This window comes from Panthera pardus, unplaced genomic scaffold (assembly GCF_024362965.1).
Source record: "Panthera pardus isolate Hobbes unplaced genomic scaffold, ASM2436296v1 HiC_scaffold_25, whole genome shotgun sequence".
Lineage (NCBI taxonomy): Eukaryota > Metazoa > Chordata > Mammalia > Carnivora > Felidae > Panthera > Panthera pardus.
This window is the reverse complement of record NW_026526821.1, coordinates 73,504,966-73,517,427: the sequence shown is the minus strand read 5'-3', so window position 1 is coordinate 73,517,427 and position 12,462 is coordinate 73,504,966. Positions and strand designations below refer to the sequence as shown.

Here is a 12,462-nt window from a genome sequence, read left to right as displayed (position 1 = left end):
GCAGGGAAGGGACAGAAAGAGTGGGAGACAAAGATTTCTAAGCAGTCCCCAGCCTCTGAGCTGTCAGCACAGAGCCTGATGCAGGTCTCAGACTCATGCACTGTGAGATCATGACCTGAGCCAAAGTCGGATGCTTAACTGACTGAGCCACCCAGGCGTCCCACAGTCTTGATTTAAATAGATGTATTTTGGGTGATGGAAATAAATATATTTGAAAGAAAGAAGAGGTTATTCATCCCAGGAAGATGGAGAAACAAAATGAGAATGAAGAGAAATATCTAACTTATGTTTCAAATTTATTTTGCCATTGTCTTAGAAATATCAGATGCATTTATATTAATTAGAAGCACAAAACACATCATCTGTCCTTTGGGTCATCTCTGTTAATGCAGATGGATACACATTTTTTAATGTGGTTATTTTCAGTCACCTATAGGTTAATACATGTATTTGAGTATAATTTTAGTTTAAAGTATTTTTTTTTAATTTCTTACAGCAATCCTAAATCGGAGAGTCAGAGAGTAAATAAAAAGGTCAACAATGATGCATCACTTAGAATTCATAATCTATCCATTTTGGTGAGACAGATAAAATTTTATTACCAGGTAAGTGGTCCTTTTTCTTCATTTAGTATTATAATTAATGTTTATGTATTCATATTTTTTGTATAATAACAAAAGGTATTATTTACCTAGAATATACTAAACGCTAATTATTATGTGTCAGATACTGGTTTATTTGCTGGAGATAGAGTAGAATTGACATAATCCATTTCTTAGGCAATATTAAAGATACAAGCAAACACTTCATATTACCTAATTTTAAAAATAATTATTGTACTTTATGAAATTTTAAAACCAGTTCCCAGTTTCTGAGAGCTTGCATAGTGCAACACTTTGTTAGGCTACTAGAATTATGCCTTTGAAAAGTGTACTTTTTATTGTCCTTGTTTAAACTTAAATTAGATACATAGTTTGTGGTTTAAATATGAGCATTTTTCAGGCTATCAGTACACCTCTACAAATCACCATAGGTGCATTACACAAATTTTGGTATGTTGTATTCTTTAAAATATTTATTTTTTGCATTTTCTCGTTTTGTGATTTCTTTTTCCACTTGAGGTATTTAGAAATACGCCTTTAGATTTCTGAACATAGGGTATTTTTCAAGCACTCTTTTTTGGTTTTGGTTTTTGGTCAAAGAAAATGGCTTTTGTGATACTGATTCTTTGACATTTGTTAATAATTACTTGGCTTGGCCTATTATGTTGTCACATTTTATTAAAGTTTGATGTGTGCTTCAGAAAGATAGGTATTCTCCAGTTTTTTGGGTGCAGAGTCAGAGCAAGCTTGTTAATTGCATTTTTCAAACTTCCATAGCCTGATTAATTTTGTCTCTTGATCTATCAGTTATTGAGAAAGATGAGTTGGAATCTCCTATTATGATGATAGATGTGTCAAGTTTTCCTTTATACAGTTGAAAGCTCTATGATTGAATGCAAATGAGTTTTAAATGTTTAAATTATTATGGCGAATTATACCATTTGTAAGTGTTTCCTCATATTTTTTTCTACTGGTGTAAATGCTTTTTATCCTACTTCTTTTTTTTTTGTAGGCCACTCTTGAAATTACACCTTCCATTCTTACCTAGCAAAAAAAAGGCCAAAATTACTTGGTATTTTTACTCTTTTATGTAATAGTTCCATGATGTTAGAGTGCTTTAACTCCATTTATTTCCCTTTATGATCTTTAAGCTGTTCTTGTCTTGTGTTTTCTTTTTTAAAAACCCCATAAATTAGATACTGAAAGTATTAAAACCCCATAAATTAAAAAACCCTATAAATTAGATACTGAAAGTAGTGTTAAATAAATAGATTCAGTGTTCCTTTAGATCAAACTGTGTGTTTTCCTCCCCCCACCCCCCCACAGTGGTTTTCTTTTGTACCTCAGAATTCTATTTGGTATTATTTTCTTCACTTGATCTTAGCCAAAAGGCCGAGAAGTGATTCTATTTGGTATTATTTGCTTACTGAAGTATATCTTTAAATATTTATTTAAAGAGAGCTTGTTGATGGTAAAGTTTCTCAATGTTTTATTTGTCCAAGAATGCTTTTATTTTACCCTTGTTCTTGAAAGATCATTTTATTGGGTATGCAATTCTTTAACAATTACTTTTCTCTCAGTGTTTTACAGATTTTATTCTTCTATTTCGGGATTCCTTTCAGTTCTAGAGATGTCAGCTGTTAGTCTAACTTTTGTTCCTAGGTTAAACTTTATCTCCTGGTTGCTAATATTGTCTCTTCTCATGTCTCTTTCCTTTTATATTAGCCTGATATCCTTCAGGTATTTCTATTACATGTTTATTAGTTTCTTACTCTATCCCCCATGTTCATTAAATTTTCTTTTACCTTATCAGTCTTGTACTGTATTCTGAGTATTTTTTTCAGGACTATCTCTCCAGTTTGCTAATTTTGCCTTTCATATGTGTCAGATGTTCTGTTTAACCCACTGATTAACTTTTGATTCAGTAATTACATCCTTCCTTTGTAGAAGTTCTGTTTGATTCTTTATATCTTTGCCTTTTCATGTTGTTATTAATCATTCTTTTAATTCCTTTATTTCTTCAGAAATTAAAAAATTTTTCTATTTTAGACTTTATGCCTGATAATTCCAAAATCTGAAGTCAGATCCATGGGGATCTGAACCTGCATTTTGTTTTCAGTTTGCTGTTTCTTATGGTGGTGGTGGCAGCAGGGGCAATGGTGTGTGTGTGTGTGTGTGTGTGTGCGCGCACGTGTGTGGTGTGTGTGTGTAATTGTGACCTTATTTTGGGTGGGAGGGGATTTGTCTGTGGGAATACTTTGTGTCTGGGCCAAAGATGTATTGTTCCAGAGAGAATTTGTTTTATTTGTGCAACCATTCCAGAACCATTTTATTTTAAGCAGCTCTATACTTAGAAGCAATACTTGTATACTATACAAACTAGAAAAGATGACAAAATACAAACATACTTCTAATGCCTGGAGAGTACCTCTATTAGTGCCTGAATATGTGGATTTCCGAATCTCTTTCTCTACATTTGTGTGTATGTAAATTATGTGTTTCCATTTTTTTTTTTAAGCTGGTGCTACATTATTGCAAATCCTTAGGGAAATAACCCTCCTCAGTCTCTACCAAAGGCCAAGAAAAATAGCTTCTTTCTTGTCTTCCTTTGTAGGGTTCAGGTTTTTGTTTTGTTTTGTTTTATCTTTTAACTGAGGATTATCTTTTTATTTTGAGCTCAGTCATTATAAAAGAAATTTTTAAAAATTATCTAGCATTTTTGGATTCCTTCCTTCCTTTCTAATATCTAGTACTCCTTGTCAGAAATAAGTCTGTGCTAGATTTTTTATAAACTTTTGTTTATTATTTGCCAATATTCCAGCTGTCATTTTCCTTCAGTTGATATGAGTAAGTTAGGTTTTATGATACATCTGTTTTGTCTTTTAATGTTGTTTGATATCAGTATTTTCAGATATGAAACAAATGACTAGATTAAGTGATACAGTGGCTTATTTTGACAGTCTTCAGTTTTGTTCTTTAAAACAATGCTGTGGGGCACCTGGGTGGCTCAGTTGGTTAAGCGTCTGACTTCAGCTCAGGTCATGATCTCACGGTCTGTGAGTTCGAGCCCCACATCGGGCTCTGTGCTGGCAGCTCAGAGCCTGGAGCCTGCTTCTCATTCTGTGTCTCCCTCTCTCTCTGCCTCTCCCCAACTCATGCTCTCTCTTTCAAAAATAAAACTTGAAAAAAAATTTAAAAAAACAGTGCTGGAATTTTGGTTTTACACTATCTTTAGAGAGATGGAAGTTTGCCTTGAAACTTTCAATGAGACTCCTTGGAAGGCAAAGGCATTTCTGCATCAGAATCTTAAATCAGTTGTCAGTGCAACCTAATTCTGTATTGTATACCACTCTTTTTATTTTCTAAACAGCTTTATTTAGATGTACTTCATATACCGTATAATTAACCCATTAAAAATGTCCAATTCAGAGGTTTTTAATATATTTAGAATAACCAATTTTAGAATAGCTTTGTCACTCCAGAAAGAAACCCTATATCTAAAAGCAGTTACTCCTATTTTCCCTGTCCTGCACACACATTTACCACCACCACCACCACCACTACCACCACCACCACTCCAGCATTAGGCATTTGCTAAAATCTATTTTTGTCTCTGTATATTTGCCTATTCTGGACATTTCATAAAAATGGAATTGTACACTATGTGGTCTTTTGTTACTGACTTCTTTTACCTAGCATAATGATTTCGAGGTTCATTCATGTTGTAGCATGAAGTAGTATTTCTTTTTTATTAAACTACTGCTGTCTTGTTCTTTGTCTTCCTCCTGCCTAAAGCGAAGTGTTGAAATTACCTTTTTATTAATCATGTTAATCTAACGATGTTGTAGTCACCAAGAAATTTGGGGAAGATAGAATTGTGAAATCCATCAGTTCAATAGTTTAAATAAGTGGTCCTCAATGGAGGGTGCTTTTATCCCCCGGGGGACATTTGGCAGTAATTAGAGACATTTTTGGTTCTTACACCTAGGAATACTACTAGCGTTTAGTGGGTAGAAGCCAGGAATGCAGCTAAGTGTCTTATAGTGCACAGCACAGTTTCCCAAAACTAAGAATTATCCAGCCCAAAATGTTAATAGTGCCAGAATTGAAAAGCCCAAATGTTTATCATGCCTGGTGATTTTATTATTAGTATTTTGACTTGTGTTGAGTTGACACCATTTTTTTAGACACATCTGTAATATTTCATTAACATTTTCTGGATGACCACTTACATATTCTTTTCTTTTTATTAATCTGTTTGAATACCAATGGACTAACTTAGGGTTAGACATGAATGAATATCTTAACATTTTGTCAGTGTTGTTTCAGATACTTAAGACACAAAATATTACTGAAGATTGAAATTCTCCTTGTATTACTCCCTTCTGTTTTTCCTGTAGAGGCAGTTTACCAAACTATTTCTGCCATCAACCCAGTGCTTCATATTCTTAGATAAAATGTTTCCAAGACACTTCTAAACTTTTTTTTAAATGCTTATTTACCTTGAGAAAGAGATGGAGAGCAAGCAGGGAAGGGGCAGAGAGAGAGGGAGACAGAGAATCCCAAACTCCATGCTGTCAGCGCAGAGCCTGATGCGGGGCTTGATCCCATGATCCATAAGATCATGTCTTGAACCAAGATCAGGAGTTGGACACTTAACTGACGGAGCCACCCAGGCGCCCCCAGGACAGTTCTAAAGTATCTTCAGGAATAGATCAACTGTCTTATTTGCACAATTAATTGATTTGCTGATTTTTTTCCCTCGTATATGTAACCAAGACACACATGGCCTGGTTTAATATAAGACAGATTTCAAGTTAAAGTCTAAATCAGTGCAGTTTTTGTCACCTGTTAAATTACCTGTCTTTTGGAAAAATAAAAATTTTCCCTGAAATCTATTAAAACTACTAAAATTATTTATTTATATCTCATATGCTCCTCAGAAAAAGTATTGAGGTAAAATATTGTCACACATTATGGTGGGTCTGTTTCACAAAAGGAAAATGAATTTGGGTATGCTAAAATTCATAAATGTGGTCTCCAAATTTTTTTTAATGGGTTGGTAGGAATCAGGGTCATCTTGTAGAAATGGTTCCCAGGGAGAAAAGAAGATTGACAGAATACCCTGAAATGATTATTAGTGGAAGGAATTATTTCATTGAATCTTTTTAGTAATGATAGGTAAACTTAAGTGTCAGTATTACTCCTTTTTTTCATTTTAATGATTTGGAATATGTACAAGCTCAGTAAGAATTACAGTGTCATTCAGATTTCCTCTCTTTTCTGCTACATGTTATTGAATGCTAAGGCATTGGGGCTACAGTGGTGAACACAACAAACCATGTCCCTCATCTCATGGAACTTAGCGGTTTTATTAGAGGGATAATAGACAAGTAAATGACTAAATAAAATACTTTTGATTGTGATAAATAAGTACAATGAGGGAGTAATAATAAGAGGTCTTGAGAAAAATAACTGGTAAGAACAGATTGTGAGAAGTTCATTGAAAATGCACTTCTTCATGTTTAGTGGCAGTTAGACCTTTTCAGATAATCACTTGATCCATATATGGCAAGTTTTTTTGTCTTGCAAATAAATATTTGAAATTTTCAAGTCAGAAATAAGTAAGCTATAACTATCATGTAAAATTACCTAGGCCCTTTGAATTTTTAAAAAGTGTTATTTTTATTCCTGTGAATGAATAGTGAATTTGATTATCAGAGACACAGTTTGCTAGTAAAATCTTAGTCCATTTTTATAATTCTGTCAGCAGCAGTGTTTGTCTTGACTACTGTGCCTGCATTTTAAATAAGTACTGAATGAAGCAATGTGGTTCCTCAACTACCACTAAAATAATAAGCTGAATCATTTGAGGCTCAGAAAAAAAAGAATACTATTAGGAAATTTAAATTTATTGGGACGTTTTTGTAGGGTTAATGTCGTTAATACTAAAAAGAAATGGTCTGGTACCATTTCTAGTTGCCAGAGAAAGGTGGTACTTATTAAGGTTTTTGTTTAATATGTGTTATAATAGCCAATATTTGGATTATTAATAAAATATAGTAGCCAAGGAAATGAGACTCTTTGTTTTTTATACAACACATACTTGATATCATATTTTTGACATTTTGGTCAGATGTTCTTCCCTTTTTTTTAAACAAGTTAAAAAAATTTTTTTTGTTAATGTTTATTTTGGAGAGAGAGACACAGAGCATGAGCGGGGGAGGGGCAGAGAGAGGGAGACACAGAATTTACATCAGGCTCCAGGCTCCAAGCTGTCAGCATAGAGCTGAAGCAGGGCTCGAACCCACAAACTGCAAGATCATGACATGAGCCAAAGTCGGCCACCCAACAGCTAAGCCACCAAGGTGCCCGAAATGTCTTTCCTTTTAATGCCATTCATTTACTTTTTTTTATAGACTACTAAAATGTAAAATGTCTTAATTCTTTTCACTAGTAACACAGATAAAAGTATAAATACAAATATTATAAATGTAATTATGTTTGAATTTTTAAAATAGATCATAAGTCTTATTTTTTGAATATTTTTTATGTTTATTCATTAAAAAAATTTTTTTAATGTTTTATTTATTTTTGACAGAGCATGAGCGGGGGAGGGGCAGAGAGAGAGGGAGACAGAATCCGAAGCAGGCTCCAGCCTCTGAGCTGTCAGCACAGAGCCTGACACGGGACTTGAACCCATGAACTGTGAAATCATGACCTGAGCCAAAGTCAGACACTTAACTGACTGAGCCACCTAGGTGCCCCTATATCATCAGTCTTAGAGAAGAGACTTATATTTTAGAAATCTTTGAAACTTATGTTTAGTACTATAGTAATGTGCAGTTTTAGTAACAGCATTTTGCTCAGTGTGTAATTCAGGAAAGGGATATGAGCCCAGACCTTTGCCAGAAGTATTGTTTAACTTCTTATTGTGAAAGTAGTTTCTGGATAACTTCTAGGAAGAAGGAGAAGCCTAGTTTAAGTTATCTTTTTTTTCTTAAATGAGCTTAGATACATTTTTATAAAGTTTATTTATTTTGAGAAAGAGAGAGTATGCACAAGCACAAGTGGGGTGGGGAAGAGAGAGAGGAAGAGAGAACCCCAAGCAGGCTCAATGCTGTTAGTACAGAGCCCAGCGTTGGGCTCAATCTCACAAAACACGAGATCATGACCTGGACTGAAATCAAGAGTCGTACACTTAACTGACGGAACCACCCAGGTACCCCGTAGTTTAAGTTATCTTTAAAGATTAACTAAATACTGTCTGCGTTGGCACAAACATGAAATAGCCTTTCTTACAGTGTTTTAGCAATATGAACTTTAATTCACGGAAGCTTGTGTGTATATCAATAAAGCTTTTAGATGGTCAACTAAAAATGTAGGTAATATACCATTTTTTATAGAAAAACTGTAAGTCAACAAAAAGTACTAGGAATAAAATTACTTGTACCTATCAGAGCACCTTTACTGTTATTTTCCTTTTAATGTAATCTGACAGTTCTTTTTTTCTTTTAATTTGCTTTTTTATTTTTTAAAATTTGTATCCAAATTAGTTAGCATATAGTGCAACAGTGATTTCAGGAGTAGATTCCTTAGTGCCCCTTACCCATTTACCCCATCCTCCCTCCCACAACCCCTCCAGTAACCCCCAGTTTGTTCTCCATATTTATGAGTCTCTTCTGTTTTGTCCCCCTCCCTGTTTTTATATTATTTTTGTTTCCCTTCCTTTATGTTCATCTGTTTTGTCTCTTAAAGTCCTCATATGAGTGAAGTCATATGATTTTTGTCTTTCTCTGACTAATTTCACTTAGCATAATACCCTCCAGTTCCATCCACGTAGTTGCAAATTTTGCCAGTTCATTCTTGTTTGGTCTTTTTCTTTTTATTAAGTATTGGTGTTCTCCAGGCTGTTTTCATACCAGGATAGAATTTCTCCCTGTTCTGTGAAACAACACAATCTCCAGTACGCCTTCTCATTCCCTGCTTTATTTTTATACTTAGCACTTATCATCAAAATCACTTACTTATTTTCTGTCTACCCCATGAGAGCACAGATTTTTGTTTGTTTACTGCTGTATTTCCATTTTCTAGAACAATGTCTGGGAGATAATAAACACACAGTAAATATTTGTTGAATGAATAACTGCTCTGGTTTTCTCAATTCTTTCAGTTATATTGCTAAAATTCTTTCTCTATACATTTTTTATGTTTCTTAACCACTTTTTTAAAAAAAAATTCACATTTATTTATTTTTGAGAGACAGAGCATGAGTGAGGGAGGAAGAGAGAGAGGGAGACACAGAATCTGAAACAGGCTCCAGGTTCTGAGCTGTCAGCACAGAGCCCAATATGGGGCCCAAACCCACGAACCATAAGATCATGACCTGAGCCGAAGTCAGACAGTTAACCAACTGAGCCACCCAGGTGCCCCTTTTCTTGCCACTTTTCTAACAAAGTGAAGTACCTTCACTAATTCATATACGTATGTATTATCATCCTTAACTCTTCAATTAATCTGTTCCTCCTACTTAAAGTCATATTTATCTTGGGCTCAAATATATTTTTTTTCCATTTCTTTAGCACTTTAATAATGAACATCTTTAGAACTAGGTGATGTCTGGGAAATCTGGGGATGATATTTAATAGAGTTTCAACAGTAGCAATCAGGTTTTTTTAGTCTCTGATATCTTTTATGTTTTGTTTATTTTTCAATGTTACTTGTAAGATTAGAATAGGGAAATAGGAATTTTTACAAATCTTCTGGATGCATAGAGCCAAATAGAGGTTTTAGAATAATTGGATTTTTAAAATTTGTGTAGTTTTTAGCTGCCTTGCCTAATATTATCACTTTCAGACATAACTAAATTAATACTTGGAAATAACGTAAAAGATAGATTTTTTTTCCCATTAACTAGTATTTCATAACGACCACTAAAAAAAAAAAACAAACTTTATACTTTTGTTTTATTTCCTGCCCTTCCCAACAAAAGTCACATACACAGTAAGTCATGGAGCTGACATTTAAGCCTAGACATTCAGATTGTACTCTACCAGAGTATGCTGTACTAGGTATCAGATTCTGCTACACTAACGTACATTTTCAGACACATGGAGTTAAGTTTGAATATAGCAGTTTTTTGTAGCAATTGTATCATCGAACTACTAGAGTTGCATAGCATAAAAGTCAAACACATTAGGTTATTGATGATACCATACAATGAAAGGATCAATGAGATTGCTTTTATCTTTTTGAACAGAGTTAGCATGAGGCATGGGATAACAGAGTAGGCAGGAGTGGGGAGCCAGCTGAGGAAGAGGGTGGAGGAGTGAGGTTGTGGACATATTGAAGATTACTATTGGTCTGGACAGTTTCCTTATACCATTATACCAACATGGAATGTTACATGGCAAAACAATGTAATAAATTACCTTGAAAATCTAAGTTGATGTTTTCTGGTATGATTTACCAGTTTTCACACATGTTATCACAAAACAAGTGGTATAAATGAGAATTATCCTTTATCTTGAAACTGAGGTAAAGGTTTTTTCCTAATAATTCAGAATCTCTTAAAATTTCATACCTCTTTAATAATACTGAATTTGAATGTTCTTTGTTCTTAGACTATCTCTGCTAAATGGGATAGAGACAGAACAGTGATTGCTTTTTTTTATGCATCTCATTTTTATGATTTCTTTTCAATATATGTACAGGTAGTCTTTTTTTTTAATGTTTATTATTTACTTTTGAGAGAGAGCATGAGTGGGGGAGGGGCAGAGAAAGGGAGACAGAATCCGAAGCAGGCTCCAGGCTCTGAGCTGTTAGCACAGACCCCAGTGTGGGACTTGAACCCATGAACTGTGAGATCATGACCTGAGCTGAAGTCGGACGCTCAACTGACTGAACCCCCCCAGGCACTCTTTAAAACATTCAGCCATCTCCAGGAATATGGCTGCCTCCCCAGTTATTCAAGGCTTCATCGTGGATTGAAGAGGCAGAGGAGAGAATAGGTGAATTAGAAAATAAAATTATGGAAAAAGAGGAAGCTGAGAAAAAGATAAAAAAATCCAGGAGTACAAGGGGAGAATTAGAGAACTAAGTGATGCAATCAAACAGAACAATATCTGTGTCAGGAATTCCAGAAGAAGAAGAAGAGAGAGAAAGGGGCTGAAGGTGTACTTGAACAAATCATAGCTGAGAACTTCCCTGATCTGGGGAAGGAAACAGGCATTGAAATCCAAGAGGCACAGAGAACTCCCTTCAGACATAACTTGAATTGATCTTCTGCATGACATACCATAATGAAACTGGCAAAATACAAGGATAAAGAGAGAATTCTGAAAGCACCTAGGGATAGGTGGGCCTTAACATACAAAGGTAGACCCATAAGGGTAGTAGCAGACCTGTCTACTGAAACTTGGCAGGCCAGAAAGGAATGGCAGGAAATCTTCAATGTGATGAACAGAAAAAAAAATATGCAGCCAAGAATCCTTTATCCAGCAAGTCTGTCATTCAGAATAGAAGGAGAGATAAAGGTTTTCCCAAACAAACAAAAACTGGAGGAATTCGTCCACTAAACCAGCCCTACAAGAGATCCTAAGGGGGATTTTGTGAGTGAAATGTTGCAAGGACCACAAAGTACCAGAGACACCACTACAAGTGTGAAACCTACAGATATCACAATGACTCTAAATCCATATCTTTCAATAACAACACTGAATGTAAATGGACTAATTGCTCCAACCAAAAGACATAAGGTATCAGAATGGATAAAAAAACAAGACCCATCTATTTGCTGTCTACAAGAGACTCATTTTAGACCTGAGGATGCCTTCAGATTGAAAGTGAGGGGATGGAAAACTGTCTATCATGCTACTGGAAATGAAAAGAAAGCTGGAGTAGCCATACTTACATCAGACTAACTAGACTTTAAATTAAAGGTTGTAACAAGAGATGAAGAAGGGCATTATATAAGAATTATAGGGTGTATACATCAGGAAGAGCTAACAATTATAAATGTCTATGCACCAAATTTGGGATCCCCCAAATATATAAAACAGTTAATCACAAACATAAGCAACCTTATTGATAAGAATTGATAAGTCTCCTGGTAATTGCAGGAGACTTTAATACTTCACTTACAACAATGGATAGAATATCTAGGCAGAGAATAAATAAAGAAACAAGGGCCCTGAATGATATATTGGATCAGATGGACGTGACAGATATATTTAGAACTCTGCATCCCACAGCAACAGAATATACTTTCTTCTCGAGTGCACATGGAACATTCTCCAAGATCACATACTGGGTCACAAAACAGCCCTTACGTAGTATAAAAGAATTGAGATCATGCCATGCACACTTTCAGACCACAATGCTATGAAACTTGAAATCAAGCACAGGAAAAAGTCTGGAAAACCTCCAAAAGCATGAAGGTTAAAGAACATCCTACTAAAGAATGAATGGGTCAACTAGGCAATTAGAGAAGAAATTAAAAAGTATATGGAGACAAATGAAAATGAAAATACAACAGTATGTCCATGTAGTCTTGATAATTTTGCTTCAAGGCAAGGAAACAAAGAATGATTCTTTAGGTCCATTTAGCTGTTACATACTTAGCTAATAGCATATTCTGCCTGAGGTAACTTGCTTTGAACTGGAAATTTTATTTATTAAATAACCAGACTCAGTCTTTGGAGTAAGTGATTTTAGCACTTCTTGACACTTACTCTTAATTATTTATCTGACATGATACACATAGTGAGTGTATACTTTTTCTTTAAATATGTGCATGCTTTGGGGCACCTGGGTGGCTCAGTCATGCATCCAGCTTCAGCGTAGGTCATGATCTCATAGT

The 12,462-nt window shown here is 34.8% G+C and overlaps 1 protein-coding gene across 7 annotated transcripts in view; it reads left to right on the top strand.

Moving 5' to 3' along the window:
• Window positions 1-12,462, top strand: part of CCDC88A (coiled-coil domain containing 88A) — a 139,136-nt gene that overhangs the window by 32,854 nt on the left and 93,820 nt on the right. For all 7 annotated transcript variants that reach the window (XM_019425061.2, XM_019424998.2, XM_019424929.2 and 4 more), the window contains exon 3: window positions 497-605. In XM_019425061.2, the coding sequence (XP_019280606.1) occupies window positions 497-605 (109 nt within the window). The remainder of the gene's footprint in view (window positions 1-496; window positions 606-12,462) is intronic.